Here is a 20960-nt window from a genome sequence, read left to right on the forward strand (position 1 = left end):
GCCCTTAGCCCTCACCACCGGCCCGGAGGTGGTGGTGACCACTGCCATCCTAGGAACGGGGACACAGCTTCTGCATCCCAGGCACATCCCCTTATGTTACCATTTCCCCGTTTTCTGGCAGGAAGATGTCTCCTTCCTTCGGGGGCTGGGCAGCAGTTCTGTCCCCGCATCCTCATGACCTTCGGAGGTTCTTTCTGCGTGACCTGGTCCCCGTCTACCTTGCCCCCTCACCCACCCTGCAGAGCCCCACTGCTCTCAGTTCTTCTAATTCACCAAAAGCCTTCCCCTGAAAGCTCTCCCCTAAACCCCTACTCAGGCCTCCCCTGACCACCCAAAGTATGGCCCTACACCCACTCCACTGCTCTCCCTCCCACGATTCTTTGCCTTCCATCGCGACTTGCAATTACATATTTATTTGGATGTTTATGATTTTAATGGCTGCCTCACTAGACTAGGTCTCCAAGGGGCCAGAAACGGTTTTATTCCCACATATTCTATCCCAGCATAGGCCTGACCTAACAGGTGCCTCAAACATATGTGGAATGAGAGAAAACAACATACGAAGCCACGCTCCCTCGTGTCACCCTCCACAGGCTAGCCCTTCTCTCCAGGGTCCTCCAGGGCCGTGGTGAGGCCTCCCACTTGCATCTTCTCACTCCTCTTTCTCTTCCTCCATCCAACTGCATTTCCACAGAAAGGGCAAGAGACTGTGCTGGACAGAGAGGCCTGAGGACCATTAGGCTCCCTACCCTCCCTACAAGGCCCTACCTTGCTCAAGTGACAATTTCCTTCTCTCTGCCTCCACCACAAGGTCACAGGGCAGGCCTGTCTCAAAATCCCCAATGCACACAAACAGGCACACGCACAAAACAACTCGGGGCGGGAGTGGGGTGGGGGGTGTGTGTTTAAGTCTCTGCTGTTTTAGTGTCATGTTCTTGAAACTTCCCCATCCCCAAAGGCTCAGTTCAGGGCCTTCTGTGTGAAGTCTTTAAACAACAGTGTTTCAAAGTCCTCCTCAGCAGTGAGATGGAACCCTTTAGGGCCCTGCTCACTCACAGTTCAGTGTCTCTCCTCACTCAGGAGAGTCCATGTTGCCTACCGGCTGGCAGCTTCAAGCTGACCCCACGTGGGTAGAGGCAAGAGCCCCGCCATCTTCAACAGAGGTAAACAGGCTTCGCCCAGGTTGCCTGGGGCTTTCGGGGTCCTTCCATCCACCTGGAAGCTCTTCCTTCCAGACTGGCTCTCTTATTTGCGGTCCCTCCTCTCAGCTCGGGACTGTGCTGGCCCCAGGCTCTGGCCTCAGCAGTCCCCAGGGCACATGGCCTGGGCCCAGACTGTAGCAGCTGTGGCTCCAGCTTTCAGATGGGAAGGGGAGGAGCGTCCGGGGCCCTAGAGCCTGTCCCGGCTTCAGTCAGCACACAGCAGTGGCTTCCCGGAGATCTTCAGGTCATCAAAGGGCAAAAGGGCAAAGGGCTGAGGAAGAGGATGGAGAGAAGCAAGATCAGGGCCTGTGGACAAAGGCAGTGGTGGGGGAAGGGGGCTGGGAGACCTATTGGGCCCTTTCCTCCCCACCAAGTGTCGTTGAAGGACATCAGGGAACAAATCTTCCTACTAACCCCCAAAACAGTGGTCCCCCAGGGCTTCTAGGGCCTGTTTTTGTTTTGGGAGGAGGGTGTTGGGAAAGGGTACTCACAAAACATTTTGAATATTTTTTTAAATCAAACATTTAAAAATGGGAAAGATTCTACAGAAAACCTAGGTTTCATCTGTCTTAAAAAATTCCAAGACCTGGGAATATTGGGCCCACATTCCTCCTCTACAAGTATCTGCTGAAGTTGAGTAGAGTGACCTTCAGACAAAAGACTGTCTGGTCTCCCGCAGGCCCCACCACCTGGCTCTCTTACACCCAGCCTGCTTCTCTGATGCGCTTTAGCTGCACGGCTCCTGTAGGAGTCCAAGTTTGGGCCCCTGGTCCTGACCAATTAAGAACACAGACTGCGAGAGGGGCAGAGGCTTGCCCAAGGTCCCACAGCTGGTGAGCGGCAGAGCCGTGATTTACACCCTGGGCTCCTAACTCCTTGACCCTTTCAGCTATTACAGCGCCTGTCTCCACAAGGGAGGTCCTGGACAGTAGAGCTGAGTGTCTGCCTCTTACATCCTCAGCCAGGTCCTGGGGAGTCTCGTCCTCCACGTTTCTCAGCAGGGAGTCGGCACCTGCCTCGCACAGGGTGGATGAGATGCTTCTGAGGCCCCGGCCCGCGGCGAGGTGCAGGGGTGTGCACCCGTTGAGCATGCGGGCGTCCACCCGGGCCCCAGCCTGGAGAAGGAACTGCACCAGACCCCGCTCGTGGGTCTCCACGGCCAGATGCAGCGCTGTCTTCCCGCTCGTGCCCTCCTGGCGGGGAAGAAGGGTGTCAGCCAAGGCCCTCAAGAGAAAGCATCCCGGGCCTGGGCCCTGGGCTGGGCAGCACCTTGATTGGCTGCCTCACCTGTGCGTTGATGTCAGCTCCGTTCTGCAGCAGCAGTTCCATAAGTGGCCAGTTCCTCTGCAGGGTGGCGATGTGGAGACAGGCCAGACCTGGGATGGGGTGAGGGTGGGGGCTGCATCCACCAGCTAGCTCTCTCTCCCTTTCTTCAGGGGCCTCCCTTACCCCTCAGTCCCAAGGGACCCCCTGCCCACTCAGTGCCTCTGATCACAGGACTGTTAAAACACAAACCCAAAAACCCCCTCAAAAGTCTGGGGGGAAAGGAACTCAAAGTTTCCACCTTTTCAGTGTCATGTTATTGAAACTTTCACGCTTCAGGGGTCAGGTTGCTGAGTGACACCCCCACACACACACCGTCCCCCAACACACACACCCTCCCCCATGCACACACACTCCCCCAACACACACACCCCCCCCCAACCCCCCACACCCCCCCCTCCCCCCCCCCCCACACACACACACTCACTCACTCACTCACTTTTCCTAAAACTCTACCTGCCTTCAGGCCGCATCCAAAAGCCACCTTCTTGAGAGCTCTCTGGATCCTCAGGCCCCCAGCCCCTCCCCAGGGGCCACCTCCTCCCATGAGCTCCCCTAGCCTTTTTGCTAGCTCCTTTCTGGCCTGGGCCCCTCTCTGCTTAGAGAAGTAGATTCAGATTCACACCCCTCACCTCTTTCAAATCTCTGCTCAAATGTCCGGGCTCCACGAGGGTTTCCCTGACCACCCTGTTTAAAAATCACATCACCCCCCGCCACTCCAGTCCCCTCACTCGGCTCTACTGTCTCCACAGCAGTGACTGCCTGTTAACCTCCTAGAGGACTCACTTCTTATGTTTATTGTTTGCCTCAGACATTCTCTGTTTTTCTCACAGATGCAAGCCTGGCTCCTACAAGTGTCTGGCACATAGAAAGCCCTCAGTACATTTTTGTTGAATAAATTAATGAGTTCATCTAATCTCTATTAAACTGAATATCTTGAGGGAAAAGTTTAGCTCTCTGCTTAGCATACAGTAAGTTCTCAATAAATTCGAAATAGAACCCATTCATTCACTCATTTGTCCATTCATTCTTTCTTTAAGCAAAGGTATTCTGAGTACCCATGTGCTTAGAACTGGAGATGCATCATCAATGGACAAGCTGTGACCCTCCCTTCCCCAAGAGTGGGGTCCCTGTCTCCTGTCCCCTCCTCATCTCATGGGCCCTGAGGCTGCCCGCACCTTGCCAGTTTTGCAGCTGGAGGTCCAGGGAGTGAGGCGGTCCTCTGCCTAGCTCTGGCTGCCCTTCCAGCAGGCAGCGGGCACAGGCCAGGTGCTGGCGCTGGCAGGCCACATGCAGGGCCGTGTCGCCGTGTCGGTCCTGTAGCACCCGGCTGGCCCCCTTCAGCACCAGGGCCCGAACTGCACCTGGCTGGTCCAGATGTACGGCCAGATGGAGTGCTGTCTGCAGGCACAGAGAGAGGGTCACAGGGCCACTGCAGCATGCTCCCACTTCCAGGAACATGCTAGCATGGGCACAGAAATTGCCAGAGGCCAGCACCTTCTTTGAGGACTGCTTATAAAGGCTATGGTCCTGGTCTTCCTTCTGTTACCCCCCACCAAGTTCTTGGGACCCCGATTCTGGAGGCAAGGTGAGGGGAGTGGCCCCCTGCTCTCCTTTTAGGTCGCTTAAGCCCCTGGAGAAAGGATGGAGTGGGGGGCAGTGTCTAGTATCTCACCTTCTGGGGAGACCTCTGTTACCTTAGGTGATGGGGAGAGGTTGGGGGGAGGAGACAGAGGCACCAGGCAGTCTCCACCTGGCAAACTCCTCCTTGAATGCTCTATGAAGAGTCACCTCTCATGTTAAGCCTTCCCTGGCTGCTTCCCACAGACGTTGGTTCCCACAGCAGCTGGCACGCATCTCCATCACAACTCTTGTCACCATGCTGTGTAATTAGGTATTGACACGAGTCCCCTAGCCCAGGCTTGAGCACCTTGTGGGCAGAGGCTGTTTCTTACTCCTCTCTGCATCCTCAGCTTCTAGCCCAGCGTCTGGCATATGATTTCCTGAGAGAGCAGCCTAAGGATGCTGTGCTGCTGCTGGGGATGGCTGCTGGGACAGACACAGGTATCTGGGCTCAGCCCACTCTTTCCACCCACCTGGTAAAGGTTGTTCTGAATGTCCAGGACCTCCTGAGGCAGCAAAGCCAGGCAATAGAGCAGCACAGCCGGGGCCTCATGAATCACCGCCAGGTGGATCAGCCTGGGAGGAAGAGCCAAGGTTTGGGGTCAGGGCCCAGGCCACAGAGAGTGGGCTGGGGTCCTGGGGTTAGAAGGAACACATCAATGTCTAAGCTGCCACCCATACGGGAGGTGCGGGAAGTGAGAGTTTGGGCCAGGAAGTGAGGGTTGGTGCGGGAAGCCAGGATCCTGGGGGTGGGAGCTCCAAGTTCCCATCTCTGGCCTTCAGGAGGGCCTTGGCTGAGGGAGAGTGCGGGCAGGGTGCTGACGGGACAAGGTCCTTCCTGTCCAGCCTGCCCACACCCCGCTCCCCTCTGGCTCCAGGGCCCTGCCGGGCAGCTGCAGGCTCAAAGCCAAACTGAAAGCTGCTGGGGTGGTGCAGAGGGGGTTTCCAGGGCTGGGCTCCCCATCTCTGCCCGCCTCAGCGGGGAGGACAGAGAGGGCAGGGGTGGGATCACTCCCCTCCCCCCTCAGAAACACATTCCAAGAGACAGAAGCTCTTGGCAGAGGAGCAGGAAGCAGGGCAGAACCCTATCCTGCTGCCCTCCACGGGGCGGCCAGAGGGCCACTCTTCAGACGGCGGGGCGTGGGAGGGGCCTGACCTAGGGCCCCCGCTCCCGTGCGCGCCTCCGAGGGGAGGTCTGGCAGTGCAGAAAATGTGTGCTTGGTGGGGGATAAAGAGCCGTAACCTGGGGGGCGGGGGGTGGCTAGGAGGGGAAGTTCCAGCCTTGGGGTTTCCCCACATCAGGTGGGGAAAATGAAAGCCGGAGCTGGAGGGTCTAGGCCAGGGACAGCTGCCTCGGGGCATTCGACAGGCGGGTAGCTCAGCTGAAAGGCCCGTCTGGGCTGGGGAGGGGGCTGCTCGGGTGGGAGGGGCGCTGGCTCTGGTGGCAGGCGAGGCCCAGGAGAGAGTGACGGAGGGAGGGAGGAACCGCGATGGAAATCCCCTCGGCCAGGGCCTGCTCTCTGGTCACATTCCTGCAGCCACCTCCCTCTCTCCCTCAGTCTCCCCTCCTCCCACTTCCTCTTCCCATTTCCATATGTCCCACAGCCCAGACACCTCTGGAGGGAAGAAGGTGCCCCCTCCTCTCAGGGAACCCCCAGGGGAGTCTTGACACCTCTCCCCCCAACCTCCCTAGGGTCTAGACACCACATCTGTCTCTACTAGAGATGGTCAAGGCAGGGGCTGGGAGGTTAACAAAGGAGGGCGGGCTCAGAAACCGCCACTCCCTGGGTCAAAGGTCAGCCATAGGTATTCTGCACGGAGCTCACACAATCTTGGTTGTGGGCCTGAGGGCTGGTGATCTGGACACAGAGTACAAAAAGGCCTAGGGTCACCCACTGGGTCAAGAGACTATCTTTCTCAAAGGCCACCCAGGACCCTTGCATCTCCAAAAAATCAGGTCAAGACAGATATCTCCTGCCTCCTCAGCCCCGTTCATTCCAGCATCCCAGATCTGGGACCCCAGCTCCCCTCCACTCTGTTTCTCACCCCCCCAAATCCCAGCCACCCCCTCTCCTGTCGGTGTTTTCTTCTCCCCGAGGGGCAAATCCTCAACTGGCCAGTCCCTGCCACGTAACTGTCTCTTACTTCAACTGCCCCCCAGCCCAGTCTCCACCAAGCTCCACCTGGGCCTGGGGAGGAAGGATGAAGTAAAGGGGTCACACAGGACAGTGAGGGGGACTTGTGGGGCTCAGGAGGTGGAGAGTGTCGGTAAGGCTGACTCTAGCCCTCACTTCCCCTTTCTCAGCAGAGGAGGAAGTTAGCTGGGGCAGCCAGCCGCCTGTCTGTCTGCTGGGGCAAGAGTGCCCCAGCCTGGCTCACCTCCTCCTCCTTAGGGCCAGCCTCAGCAATGCACCCTGGCAGCACCCCCAACCCCAGCTTCCTGGGCCCACTGGCAGCCTGTAACTGGCCCCTCTTGTTCCTTGAGACAGGGCATTCTGCGGTCAGAGGCCGGGAATCCCAGATATTGAGCAAACAAGGACGCCCTGTCCCCCAGTAAGGAAAAAACAAAACAAAACAAAACAAAACTGGGCTGGTCAGGGGAATTTTCTCTTCCTAGGGATGGGTTACTGATAGATTTCCAAGATGCTAGCTGTGTTTCCAGGTGCCTGGTAAGGGCCCTGCCAAAAGGTGGGGCATGCAGATGATGCCAGGTCCTCCGGACTGGTCCTGGCTACAGAAAGTGGGTTGAGAGTTAAGTTTGAAAGAGAGAGTGGGGACGGCCCCTTCCAGGGCTGGTGCCTTGAGGGATTCTCACATAGGGGGTTGCGGCTCCTGGGGGAGATCCCGAGTTAGCATTGGGAGGGAGGAAGGGATCCTATCTTAGCCTAGCCCCCATACTCACGTGTCTCCGTCCTCGGAGATGTAAGTGAGTGCTTCCAGCTGCTGAGGGCTCAGCGCCCCCGCGGCGGGAAGCCGCGAGTCTGGGGCTGGGTCCTCGGTCTTGGGGTCCCCCAACAAGGACAGGGGCTCAGTGAGCGATGAGGAGCCATAGGTAGAGTCAGCCCGCTCCCCATCTGTATCTTCCTTCTCCTCTGGCTCCTTGGCGGTTCCCGGAGGATGAGTCCAGGGCTGGGGGCCCCCTCCGTCTGAGGGCCCAGAGGCTGGGGCCGGGGTGGGCTCGGGCAGAGAGCGCAGAGAGCGCAGAGAGCGCAGAGACTCGATGCCCGAGTCATACTGGCTCTCATCAGTCTCGTCCGGCCCCTTCCGCGCCTCAGACATCCCCGCGGCGCCGGCCCGCCGGGGCCCGGTCCGAGCAGAATCCGACTCCGCGCCGCCTTTCCGGGTTGCAGGTCCGCCTTGCAGAGCGGGTGCTGGGCCCGGAGTGGCCTTCTTCCCGGGCTGCGGGGGCCCGAGGGGTCGGCGAGAAGCGTGGAGAGGCTTGGAACGCTGGCGGGGTCCTCGGCATCCGCTACTCCGGGCAGCTGGGTAGCCCAGTCTGAGGCGCTCGCTCGCCCCGCCCTCAAGCCCCGCCCCCGGCAGGCGCCGCGCTTCCGGACCGAGGCCCCGCCCTTCGGAATCCCCCTTACCCCGCCCTCTGCGTTGGCTCCGAGTCAGGGGTTCCCCGGTCCTGACTCACTCGTGCGTTAATTCACCCATTCATTCATTCATTCATTTATCCAACCATCCATTCATTCTTTCCCTCTTCCTTCTTCATTCCATTTGTTAATTCCATGCATGCTTTCTTTCCTTCACTTCCTGTTTCTTCATTCATTTTTCTCATTCATTCATTTATTCTTTTTTTTTTAAATGCTTCCTAGGATCTTTTTTTTAATTAATTATTTATTTATTTAGGCTGCACCGCGTCTTAGTGGCGGCGCGCGGGATCTTCGTTGTGGCACTCGGGGTCTTTAGTTGCAGCATGCGGACTCTTAGTTGGGGCATGCCGACTCTATGCGGGCTTCTTAGTTGAGGCAAGCATGCGGGATCTAGTTCCCCAACCAGGGATCGAACTGGGCCCCCTGCATTAGGAGCACATAGTCTTACCCATTGGACCACCAGGTAAGACCCCATTAGTTTGTTTTTAAAGGAATATTTATTAATCATCTGCACAAGCTGGGCATCCTCTGGGGAGGGCACGTGGGAGGTGGGACGGGGAAGCGTTGCTACCTGTCTCCTGACCATTGCTCTCAATTTCTCTTGCTTTTCCAGGAGACAAAGGGGACACCCATGTCTTTAAAGGAGAACTTCTCCCTTTGGGTCCTGGATAGAGAGTCTCCTGTGTCAACTTCCCAGATCACATAGAATCGGACATGAGGATGTGCTTTTTTTAAAAAAAAAATTTATTTATTTTTGGCTGCGTTGTGTCTTGTGCTGCACGCAGGCTTTTTAGTTGCGGCGAGCAGGGGTTACTCTTCGTTGCGGTGCGGTGCGCAGGCCTCTCATTGCGGTGGCTTCTCTTGTGGAGCACTAGGCTCTAAGTGCGCGGGCTCAGTAGCTGTGGCCCACGGGCTTAGTTGCACCGGGGCATGTGGGATCTTCCCCGACCAGGGCTCAAACCCGTGTCCCCTGCATTGGCAGGCGGATTCTTAACCACTGCACCACCAGGAAAGCCCAGGATGTGCTTTTTGAAAGTGATTTTTTTCAGGAAAACTGTTGTCTAAAAAAGCAGAGGGGTCATTCCTCACAGGGATGAAACAGTGGCCTCGGGTGGTGACATCGGGTTAGGGAAGTTTAGTTCCTTATTGTGGGACCAGGATGGGGAGGCCCGAGATATGCTGGGCAGCACTCTGCTGAGGTTCCCTCGGCAGCCCCAGCCCCAGCACATCTTTCCTCCTTCCCCATCCCTACTTTCCCTGGGGCTAAGGAGGATGTAGGCAAACCCCACTCACGTGGTGATCACTGCCCCATGATTTATCCCCTACCCCAAGTTCCAGCAATGCACTGAGAAGGTCATCCCCAAGAAAACATCTCCCTTTTCCATCTCTGGCATTGGGGGAAGGAAGCTGGGGTGTGCACGGGCAGCTGCTAAGCAGCTTCCCTACCACCATCCCCATGAAACCTCATTTTATTCATTCACTTGAAAAACATGTATGGAGATTCTCCTAAATGCCTGACATCGTTCTCTCTGCTGGAAGCAAAACCGAGTATCACAGTAACAGTAATAACCAACAACACCCCTCCCCAACAAAAAAATTTTCCCATGGTTCCAGCCTTCAAAAAGCCCCCTCAAAGTTACAACACAGAATGATTGGGCTAAGATAGGAGTGAAAACAGGGTGCTAGAGAGGCACAGCATGGGGCCAACTACCCAGTGGGGTGAGAGGAAGGGGAGGTTCCATTTGAACTGGAGATGGGAAGGGAAGCGGGCTGGGAGAAGTACCTAGTCTCTGTTTGGGGAGGGCGTGAGTGGATGGAGAAGGGAGGGGGAAGGGCAGAAGGGAGGAGATGACCCACTGCTCTCCATCCCCACCGATGACCAGAGTGGGGAGGATGTGTTGAGCATGAGGCAGTGAGGAGCCGTGAGGGGAAAGCCCAAGGAAATTGAGGCATCTCCTTCCCTTGGAGTCAGTGTGACTTCAGATGTTCTCAACTTCCTCCCCTGACCTGTTCCTCTCCCAACCTCAAAGGCTGGAGCAAAAAGTACAACCCTAACCACTTGGGTTCAAAATCACCTCCATTTTAAAGTTGCAAGCTGAGTCCCAGAGAGGTGAGTTGGCTTGCCCAAGGTCAAACAATCTGAAAGTGTAGAGCTGCGTTTTCCTGTTCCTAATCCAAAACTTTAAAAATGTTTTCAGTGAAACTTTCTTTCCTTTTTGAAGGTCTAAGGGGTTGGGGACATCTGAGCTCTCTGCAAGGACACAGGAACTCAGGAGTGTGCAGGGACCGCCTCTCTCATACGTACAGAGGCTGATTTTAAGGAAAAACATACCCCAATCCAGTCCAGTGTCTGGCTCTAAACCATAACAGGTGTTTGGCAGCCCCTTTTCTGGCCACATGAGGTCAGCATTGAGTCACTGACTACTTCCAGAATGTAGCCTGTACTAGGACAGGAAGCCCTTGTGGGGAAAATTTAGGAATGGGAACAGGGACCATGGCAGTGTCATCTGGAAAGATGACCTGGGGACTTTGACTCAGGTCACAGCATGGTCAGGGTCCTGACTTCACTCTCTCAGCTCCAATCTTCAAGGCTGGGCCCCTCCAGTCCTCTTCTCTGTTTTCTGGTTCCCTCTGTGGTGCTCTCACTTCCCATCTATGCCCACTCCAGCCAGGCTCATCTTCGGGAAACAGGCCCAGTTGCCAAGGTGACCAGCCGGTTAGCTGGCTCCTTCCACAGCCCCCTCCTTTCACCCCTCTTTTCTCGGGGCTTCCAAGGAGGGGGCATGTGTGTGTATGGAGAAAGGGGAGGTGGTCTTTTATCTCTTGGGAGCTCTGGGGTTGGCCAAAAGAACTTGGGCTACCTCTCTTCCAAAGCCCCCTGAAATGGAGTCAGGAAGGCAGTGGGGCTGGGGGACAGGAGGAAGATTAGAACAACTAAATGGTGAATGTGAAGATCCCATCTGGGTTAGGAAACGCCAGGGTTAGGACCTCTGCTCTCCATCTGCAGTAAGCACTGAACTAGGTGGAGTGAACTGATACCAGAAGAAGGGTTGGAGTTAGCTGTAGGCAGGACTTCCCAAAAATCATGGGTAGGAGAGAGACACTGGAATGAGCCATCAAGTGAGATTCTTCCTCTGCCATGGGGATGAAGGAGAACCATGCCTTTTGGGACCACACCCTCCCTCTGTTTTGGCAGGGAGGATGGACTCACTGAGCTGGGGAGGATCATGTAGGCTGGATAGTTCTGAAGTGACAGTCAGGCTGAGCCCCCTTCACCTTCCCTGGAAAGGGAAGAGTAGGAAAATGGAGGCAGGACCAGGAGTGGGAGGTGGGTGTGTGGGTGAAGGCAGAGGCTGTTCTGTCCCAGAGGAGAGGCAGGACCATCAGTGGCCTTTTCCTCTATTCCCAAAGATCAGATATCCAGGCTTTGCCTCAAGCTGACTTCTGACCCCCAAAGATCCCTATGGAAAGGTCTGGATTCTAGGACCACTCTTTGAGTACTAGCAAGTGACCTTGAATAAGTCACTAACCCTCCTTCTGCCTTGGTTTCTTGTGGGTAAATGGGGAAAGTCACTATATGTCAAAGACTTTAATGTAACACATGACACACAACAGGATTCCGCAGTGACTGTGCACACATAGATTGATCAAGTGTAGCCTTTATCCTATTCTATCATAATGATTGGTTTCCATGTCCTCCTTCCCCATTAGACTTTGTGCTCCTTGAGGACAGGAAATTGTATGTTTGCATTTCTGTACAGGGCACACAGTAGGTATTTAATACCTTTTTTTTTTTTAAGTTAAATGTGATTTTTAAAAAATATATATTTATTTTATTTATTAATTGAGGCTGCGCCGGGTCTTCATCAGGACATACGGGATCTTTAGTTGAGGCATGTGGATTCTTAATTGTGGCATGCATGCGGGATCTAGTTCCCAAACTAGGGATCGAACCCAGACCCCCTGCATTGGGAGCATGGAGTCTTACCCACTGGACCACTGGGGAAGTCCCTTAATACCTGTTTATTGAATGGATGCATTCAGGAATGAATGAATGGCAGTTTCCTTTCTGCCCCTAAGCGGGACAGGGAAAAACACTGTGGGTGGATGGCATGAAGGGACAGGCGACCTGCAGTCACTCAGCCTGGCCTGTGGCCTGTGACTTTGCCTCCTACACCCACAGAAGAAAGTCAGAGCCTTAGAGATTGTCCAGTCAACTTTCTCACTGCCCAGATGAGGAAACTAAGGCTCAGAGAGGGGAAGGCACTCGCCCAAGGTCACACAGCTAATGAGAGAGCCAGGATTAAGAATCTGTACTCAGGTTTCCTGATCTCCAGCCTAGGGCTATGTACACACTTCATTGCTTCTCTGGGGCTGTTGTCCTAGGGTAGGAAGATGATTCAGTGAAGGCTGGTTTCAAAGTCCCCTCTTCTGCCCTCTGTTAGTCCCTTCTCACATCTAGATCTAATCCTTTCCTTTTCACCCTATCCCATCCTTGTTCAGATGGGTCTGGCCTCTGAAGTCTGGCTCCTGCCTTAACCCTTTACCATCCAACTGGGAATAAGGCTGTTCCCTAGGGTTCCAAGACTCAATTTCCTTTCCCCACTCTCAGCCCCGGGAACTTGCGGGAACCAAAGATGGGGAGGGATGTTGGTTGAACCGCTGGCGCCCCCTCCACAAACAGACCGAGAGGAGTTTCGGCTTAGATCTTCCTGGGATGGGGATGGTGCGTGTGCGTGTGGTGAGCAGGGCTGGGAGTGGGGAAGGGGTGCGCGGAGCCCCTGTTGCTTTTCCCCTTTGGGGTGGCCATTAGATAGGCTTGGGGAAGGCGGAGTTTGGGGGGCCGGGGGCGGGGCTCTTGCGCTGGGAGGAAGGGGGGGGGCGCGCTGGCTCCAGCTCGGCTCAGACAAAAGGCGGCGGCGGGAGCGGGCGGGAGGCGGAGCGGCGCCGCGAGGGCCTCAAGGTGACACCCACCCCCGGCCCCGGCCCCCCCCGGCCCGGCCCCCCAGCCCGCCTCCCCATCCCCATCCCCGAGCCCCTTACCCGTGGTGCCCTTTCCCGGCCCCCTCCCCCCGGCGGGGGGTGGGGAGCAGCGAGGGCCCCGCCCCCTCCCGCCCCTTCCCCAGAGCCGGCGCAGGATGCCCCCGGCCCCCGGCAGCCCCCCGGGAGGCCCTGAGCTCGACGCGCCCCCTCTACGCCATGTCCCCCCCTGGCTCGGCCGCGGGCGAGAGCGGCGGCGGCGGCGGCGGCGGCGGTGGTGGCCCCGGGGTCCCGGAGGAGCCCACGGCGGCGGCGGCGGACGAGGGCCCCGCCCGAGAGGAGGTGAGAGCCGGCGGCGCCCCTTCCCCCGGCGCGGCCGCAGCCTGACCCCCATCCCCCGCCGCGCGCGGCCCCCGCCGGTTCCGCCGCAGCGCGGCCGGCGCCCCGCACCCCGAGCCGGCCGCCGCAGCCGCAGTCCCGCCTCGCTGCCCCCACCCGGCGGCCGGAGCTGTCCGCGGTGGCAGGGAAGGGGCCGCGCCGGGGGCGGGGCTCGGGGGGTCCCGGGCAGGGGGAGGGGCCTAGGGGCGGAGCCTCGCGGATCCCGGGCTGGTGGGGGTGGGGATGGTGTCCGGGATCCCATTTCGCGGAGGGGATGCTATCTCGAAGGCCAGGCAGGGTGACTTGTAGGGGCTGCGGAGGCAGGAGAGTACCTGCCAGTTCCACGGGGGAAATGGTAGTGTTAACGTGAGTTGGGGCCCTAAAAAGGTCAAATGTGTGCAGAGGCGATCTCCCCCCTGGAGTCACTGGGAGTGTGTGCGTGGGGGATGTGCGCCTCTCTCTCCCCATATCCATGCAGGCCCCCCTCCAGGGGGCCCTGAGCCCAGGAATCCTTCCCAGTTTTGGTAACCAGCACATCCCTTGTTGGGGGTCCTACTCTTCAGTCCTCTGAATCTGGAGACAAAAGAAATGGAGGAGAGTACCAGGGGCTGCTCCATCTCCCATGCACACTCGTGCACACACTGCACACGGCACTGGGGCAGAAGCACACAGGCAGGACCCGCAGGCAGAGCCCCTTCCACACGCCCTCTCACTGGGACAAGTGCACACTCAGGCACACCAAGGGGCACATATGCTCCCCTCGCAGGACAAGGCTCTCTGAAAGGCACACGTCCCCTAATCTTGTTTGCATGTGCTGAGTACTGTTTCCCAGCGCACCTACCTATCTGTACTTCCAGATCTTTCCTCGGATTTCACACCGGGTCCAGGGCCTGCTGTCTGTTACTGTGCCCTTCCTCTCCACCTTTCTCTCCCTTCCCTTGGCTAGCCTCCAGGTCCAGCCTGGGGAATTGAAAGAAAAAGTCAGGATCTCAGCAGGAGGGTGTGTGGAGGGTTCCTGAAGCTAGACAGTGGGGGGAGGAGAGGGAAAGCCCAGGCTGCCGCCAGAAATCCGACTCAGTACTCATCACTGAGCGGCTGTGGGTGCCAGCACCCAGGATGCACAGGGAATGAGGCCCTGCCCTCAGGAGCACCCAGTCTAGTGGAGGAGCCAGCCACACACGTAAACAACTCACCGGGACAACTGGGGGCCAGAGCGTGATCAGTGCTTTAATAGACCCCCGCACCAAAAATCGTTTTCTCTTGACAAATGGCTGGGCTGCGAACATCTCCCTCCCTGCCCCCCCCACCCCTGTCCCACATCCCCTCTCCCCAGCCACGTGCCTCTGCCCTTCTGGATATATCCTCCTGGACCACTTGCTGCTCAGGGACACAAACCCCCCTGCCTTTTATCTTAGAACAGGGGTGGATGTTAGGGAGACTCACAGGGGACCTGGGGTCCAGAGTATGGGGAAGGAGACAGGGCTTGGGGTTTCCTGGGAGGTATGAGGCTAATTGTCTGTGAGGGACCGGGAGGTGGATGGGTCAGAGGAATTGGCTCCTCCTAGGTTCTGGAAGAAGGGAGGGCCCCACCTGTGAAGTGGGAAGGTGATGTCAGTGGGCCCCTCTCCCCTTTCCTGGAATACCTGGAAGGGGTCCAGGCTGGGGACCTGCCTTCTCTGATGCCTATCTGTCCTCCCTGTCTTCCCTATGCACACCTTCTCCTGTTTCATTGCCATCTCTGTGTCTGTCTTTGGACTCTGTTTCTCTGGGTGCCATCCTATCCATCTGTGTCTTCTCTGCCACCTGGGCCTTCTCCCTCCATCTCTGGCTCTGATCCCTCTGCCTCTGCACTTCTCTGTACTGGTATTCCGTCCCTCTTTCCTGTCCTCATGGCTCACTCTGGGTTACTTCTGTGTTAATCTCTGGTCCTGGCCTCCCATCTTGGTCTGACTCTCTCTGCACATTCCTGTCTGTCTCTGCCTGTCATCGCCGGTGTCGGCCTCTGGCCCGCCATCCATCTCTGTGCTGGGCCTTGCCACTCCGTCTCACTCCGCACTCATCTTGGCCCCTTTGCCTGCCCTTCTGAGCAGCAGCGTCCCATCCAGCCCTCTTTCACCAAGTCCCTCTGCCGTGAGTCCCACTGGAAGTGCCTGCTCCTCTCGCTGCTCATGTACGGCTGCCTGGGGGCCGTGGCCTGGTGCCACGTCACCACGGTGACCCGCCTCACCTTCAGCAGCGCCTACCAGGGCAACAGCCTCATGTACCACGACAGCCCCTGCTCCAACGGCTATGTCTACATCCCCCTGGCTTTCCTGCTCATGCTGTACGCTGTCTACCTGGTGGAGTGCTGGCATTGCCAAGCCCGCCACGAGCTGCAGCACCGCGTGGATGTGAGCAGCGTGCGGGAGCGCGTGGGCCGCATGCAGCAGGCCACGCCATGTATCTGGTGGAAGGCCATCAGCTACCACTATGTCCGCCGCACCCGCCAGGTCACCCGATACCGCAATGGAGACGCCTACACCACCACCCAGGTGAGGAACTGGAGGGGAGCAGAGGCCAGTCCAGGTGGGAGGGGGTGCTGGGACCCTGCTCGACTGTCCTGAGGGGGAGGAGCACAGGCAGCAGTGAGTTCTTGTGGGCACTGCAACAGGAGGACAATAACACCCACCGTAATTATAACGGCAAACACTTACTAGCAGCCAGGGTCTGCTCTAACTACTTTACAAATGTCAAATCATTTATTTAACCCTCATGATAACCCTATGAGGTAGGTAACTATTACCCCCATTTTACAGATGAGGAAACTGAGGCTTGGAGAGGTTCAGTAACTTACCTAAGGTCAAACAGCTAGTGTGTGGTGGAGCTGGGATTTGAACCCTGGCAGTCTGGCTCCAGGGTCTGTATGGTTTAGTGCTTAATGGTTGGAGGTGTTTCACATGCACAGCCTCACAGGCTGATTAGTGAGGCGCCTGCTACCAAGTCCTCTTTCACAGTTAAAGAGACCTGAGCTCAGTGACTTGCCCAAGTTCTGCAGCTTCTAAGTGGTAGTGCTAGACGCAAACTCAGGGCTGTGGATCCCAAGTGTGAGGCTCCCAGAGGTGGGGGTCAGCTGGCAAAAAGGTGGAGGTAGGCCTGGGAGGCATGGAGGGAGTGTCAAGCAGCACTCCGTATACCTGCTGGGATTAGGCATATTAGAGCCGTGGTGGAAGAGATTTTCCCAGATAAGGGGGACCTCTCCACTGTCTCAGGATTGGGCTGGGTAGACAAAGCTTGGGCCCTGTGAGGATCAGGAGGGAGGCCGGGTACTAGCTAAAGGTGGCAGCAGGGAGACCAGAGACAAAGGGGGTCCACAGGGACCTCCTCTGGGGGGTCCATTTGGAAACACACTTGTAAAAGGGAAGACGGGTAGGCTGTTTGGGGTGATGAGGGGGCAGCGTGGGACAAAAGATGCAGTGGCAAAAGGATCAGGCAAGCCGGAGGGACAATGCAGGGCCTGGGACTGACCCCTAGACGGAGCAGGGCTTAGTTAAAGTGAGAAGGCACATAAGTAGGGATGAGTTCCTAGACCCGCCCTCATCTCTAACTCACTGAGGAAGCTGAGGGCCTCAATGTCTCTATAAACCCGGTAAGATCTTACCTGGCCCCAACCGGGAGCTAAACCAGGACAGGCTGAGGATTTGATCAAGAGCAGTGATGGGGCGGAGGAGGGTAAGCGGAGAGAAGCGACTCCTGCCGCCTTCCCCGGCGCCACAGGTCTACCATGAGCGCGTCAACACGCACGTGGCCGAGGCCGAGTTCGACTACGAGCGCTGTGGCGTCCGCGACGTGTCCAAGGCGCTGGTGGGGCTGGAGGGCGCGCCTGCCACGCGCCTGCGCTTCACCAAGTGCTTCAGTTTCGCCAGCGTGGAGGCCGAGAACGCGTACCTGTGCCAGCGCGCGCGCTTCTTCGCCGAGAACGAGGGCTTGGACGACTACATGGAGGCGCGCGAGGGCATGCACCTCAAGAATGTGGACTTCCGCGAATTCATGGTGGCCTTCCCCGACCCGGCCAGGCCACCTTGGTACGCCTGCTCGTCGGCGTTCTGGGCTGCGGCGCTGCTCACGCTGTCGTGGCCGCTGCGCGTGCTGGCCGAGTACCGCACGGCCTATGCGCACTACCACGTGGAGAAGCTTTTCGGCCTGGAGGGCCCGAGCTCGGCCAGCGGCAGCGCGGGCGGCGGCCTCAGCCCCAGCGACGAGCTGTTGCCCCCGCTCACGCACCGCCTGCCGCGGGTCAACACGGTGGACAGCACGGAGCTCGAGTGGCACATACGCTCCAACCAGCAGCTGGTGCCCAGCTACTCGGAGGCGGTGCTCATGGACCTGGCGGGGCTGGGCGCGCGCTGTGCTGGGGGCGCGGCGGGCGGCTACGCGCCCACGTGCCGCTACGGTGGGGTGGGTGGCCCAGGCGCAGCGGGCCTGGCCCCGTACAGGCGCAGCTGCGAGCACTGCCAGCGCGCCGTCAGTAGCTCGTCCATCTTCTCGCGCAGCGCTCTTAGCATCTGCGCCAGCCCTCGGGCCGGACCAGGGCCTGGCGGCGGGGCGGGCTGCGGGGGCAGCCGCTTCTCCCTGGGCCGCCTCTACGGCTCCCGGCGCAGCTGCCTGTGGCGCAGCCGGAGCGGGAGCGTCAACGAGGCGAGCTGCCCCACCGAGCAGACGCGGCTGTCCAGCCAGGCCAGCATGGGGGACGACGAGGACGACGAAGACGAGGAGGAGGGCGGGCCGCCGCCGCCCTACCACGACGCCCTCTACTTCCCCGTGCTCATCGTGCACCGGCAGGAGGGATGTCTGGGCCACGGCCACCGGCCGTTGCACCGCCACGGCTCCTGCGTAGAGACCTCACTGTGACCCCGGGGCCCTGGACCGGCCCAACGGCCTCCTCACTGCCCCTCGCCGGATGGTGCTCCCTGCGTGTAGCAGTGGGAGTCGAGAATGTGGCCGAGGCTGTGCTGGGCACGGTGCGGGTGGGGTGGGGGGAGGCGAGGGGGCAAGGGACAGACCCCGAAGGGGCCGATTCGAGCACCCCCCCACACCCGCCTTTCCTGAACATAGACAGCTGTGGGGAGGGGAGGGAATCCCGCCCCGGTAGAGTTGTCTCTTCCAGCCCCGCCCCTGAGTTCCTAGGGGGACACCTCCACTTCCCACACGCATACTCGCACACTCGGAATTTCCAGTCCCGCCTTTCAACGGATCTAATGACTGTTACGTGGAGACTGCCGTGGCACCCGCGTTGGGCCTCGCCTCAAGGGAGAGGCCCTCGCTTTGCAGCTGGGGAGGTTTACAGGCCAGGGGAAGGGCAATTGGGGCTTTCCTTCCTCCGCAGCCTGGCTCCGCTGGGGCCTCTCGGGGCCTCTCTCTACCGAGGGGGCAGTGGTTTGGAGAAGAGCAGGGCTGGCTTCCATCCAAGCTAATGAATTCAGTGGGTCTGAGGCCTGGGCAGGTGTCAGCCGCGATACTCCATCTCAAAGCCATGGAAATGTTGATCTCTTCTTGGCGCTGGCCCGGGGTTTCCTCTTTGCCACTCCCTCTGCTGTTGTTTATCTCACTGGGCCCTGGGAGGCTGGGTCCTGGAGGGGACTGTACTCACCACGCAGATTTCACACCTCTCCCTCCCCTCCTGCTCCCTGGCTCTGAAGAGCTGTTGCCAGGGGTGAGGGGCAAGGCAAACTGTGGAGGGCAGTGCACCTCAGTCCTTTAAACTGTAGCCTCGTCACCTGGGTTCTGGGAGGGCACTCCCTTCAGAGAGGGTGGGAGACCACCCAGGCAGCATTCCTTCAAGCTGACCAAAGTGAATGAATGACTAAGTGGGGAGAGCAGGAGATAGGCCTGGGTGACAAGGGGGAACTCAGGAAGCTAGTGGGAGTCACAGAGGAGAGGGTCGTGAAAAGACCCCCCAAAGGTCGGGGTGTCTGTGGGGGACGGCCCTTGCCTCCCCCGAACTTGTGGGGAAGAGTGGAGAGTGGTCGTGTGCAAGCAGAGCCTCTGCAGGGCTGAGGACCTTGTCAGGAACCCCAGCTGGAGAAAGACTCATTTCCAGTGGCAGGGTCAGAGGCAGGAATTCTCTAAATCTTGCCCGACCCCTCTGTCCTCCCCTAGCCCATGAGCTGAAGCCCTGCTGTGTGTCTCAGGGTCTTCAAAGGGGCAAACTGCCACGGCCGCAGGGCGCTGGCCCTGTGCGCTGTTCCCCCACTACTCCTACCCTGATGTGCTTCCGTGTGCATGTCTGTGTGCAAACCCCCTGCCCTCCCAAATCCCCTGGCTAATGTTTTCCCAGCTGACAGTGCCCAGGGAAGGGGCTCACATTTCCAGCTGGAGAGGAAAACCCTCAGGCCTCCAACATGGCTCACCCCTGATGCTCCTCATGTCACCTGAGCCATCAGAGCTGCCCCTTTCCCTCCTCCAGCCTCTCCCCTCTTCCTCCAGCCTAGCCAGGCCTGTACCCCCCAAGGGTATGGCCTCCACCTATGCAACATCTCCTCTGGCTCCCCTAAGCTCCTTTCCTGGGGGACTGGGGACCACAGATTGTGGGGACACCACGGCCTGTGGCCCATCAGGGTTGAGCCTAACTTTCAGGTGGAGATGGCTGAGTGGGAAGAGAGAGGAGGCCGGAGAAGAGGAGGCTTGGGGAGGAGGGGAACAGCTGCCCACTAGGTTTCCCTGGGCAGCAGTGCCACCTACCCGCCAGCACTGTGCTCTCCAGGGGCCTGGGGGTTGGAGCACCCGTTTCCTCTGAACGGACATCTTCAAGGTACAGGTGGTGAGCTGTGGCCTCAGGACCCAGTTCTTGGCCAGCTGGCACCCGGATGTCACTCCCTTGTGTGGGGCATCCTGGCCACCTCATGGCTCCAAGGAGGGAGGAACTCGGCTCCTCCTGCCTCCGGGCCATTCCTGAGACAGAACCTGAGCTGGGAGGAGGGGGAAAGGGGAGGGGCTGTTATTATTTTTACCTGTATTGACCATTTCTGCCTAGGTCTTCTCACACAGACAGCCTCACACCTCCCACATATGCACAGACTTAGAGAGAAACCAATTCTGTGGTCTGTTTTCTTGGTAGCTTTATTGATTGCCAGGGAAAACAAAACCAGAAAATTAACTAATCTCTAAAATTAAACTTTACACTGAATGTTCTTGTTTCTCTAATTAGACCCTCTGCTAGCAGCTGTGGCTATGTACACACACACTCACACACCCTCACACCTACACGTTTGCACTCGGAACTGTCAGAGGGTGTCAGGCACAGACAGACTCAAGGTTGCCCAGACAGGCACACACGTGCGGTCACTGCCAAGCCCCCTTTGGTGCTCTGCTTGTTGGAAGGAGTCCCTGGAAAGCGCCCCAAGGCTGTGGGTGCAGCCCATGACACACCCTCTGGAAACACAGGGCTGGAGGTTCAGCCCGAGGAGGATGGGAGATGGGGCTCTGCCTGAATCCATCATCAGGGCCTCTTGTGGCCCTGTGGGTAGATGTGATTCCCGTGGGTGTGGCCCCAAGGCGGGCGGCCACAGAGTGACGGGGACTCATGGAGGATGCCTGGAAGGTTTCATGTGTCCTGGGGACAAGGGCTTGTGGGGTGGGCTGGGCCTGGCTGGGGAGAAGACAGGTCTCTGTCAACTGGGTGCATCACACTGTGGCCTTTCTGTCGTGGATTTCCAAGCGCAAAGATTGTATAAATCAAACTGGTGGATAATAAAGTTGCAGATGACTCACTGACTTCCCTTCCCAGTGTCGCACCTCTCTCGCCATCTCCCCGTCCGTGAGCAGCAATCTGGGGAGGCCGATGGGTCTGAGCCCCTCCTGTCACCTCTGTTTCCCCCTTCCC

General features: G+C 58.2%; 2 protein-coding genes across 3 annotated transcripts; one reads left to right on the top strand and one right to left on the bottom strand.

Annotated features, from left to right (window-relative positions):
* Nucleotides 1–458: 458 nt before the first annotated feature.
* NFKBIE (NFKB inhibitor epsilon) lies at nt 459–7639 on the bottom strand. Of its 2 annotated transcripts, none has more exons than XM_027127400.1 (6): nt 7051–7639; nt 4622–4724; nt 3704–3926; nt 2490–2578; nt 2156–2395; nt 459–1473 (listed from the first exon to the last, which is right to left on the bottom strand). In XM_027127400.1, the coding sequence occupies exons 1-6, from the start codon at nt 7425–7427 to the stop codon at nt 1408–1410; spliced, it is 1098 nt and encodes a 365-aa protein (XP_026983201.1). In that variant the 5' UTR covers nt 7428–7639; the 3' UTR covers nt 459–1407. The 2 variants fall into 2 exon arrangements, with proteins under 2 accessions (XP_026983201.1, XP_026983203.1); XM_027127402.1 differs by having other exon boundaries at nt 2219–2395; nt 7051–7604.
* A 5304-nt stretch (nt 7640–12943) lies between these two features.
* Nucleotides 12944–20789, top strand: TMEM151B (transmembrane protein 151B). The gene is made up of 3 exons (XM_027126834.1): nt 12944–13066; nt 15022–15633; nt 16856–20789. Exons 1-3 carry the CDS (start codon nt 12944–12946, stop codon nt 17987–17989), a joined length of 1869 nt encoding a protein of 622 aa, XP_026982635.1. The 3' UTR covers nt 17990–20789.
* Nucleotides 20790–20960: the final 171 nt, after the last annotated feature.

Source organism: Aethalodelphis obliquidens, unplaced genomic scaffold, assembly GCF_003676395.1.
Source record: "Aethalodelphis obliquidens isolate GAN/ISIS:26980383/991018 unplaced genomic scaffold, ASM367639v1 scaffold31, whole genome shotgun sequence".
Classification (NCBI taxonomy): Eukaryota; Metazoa; Chordata; class Mammalia; order Artiodactyla; family Delphinidae; genus Aethalodelphis; species Aethalodelphis obliquidens.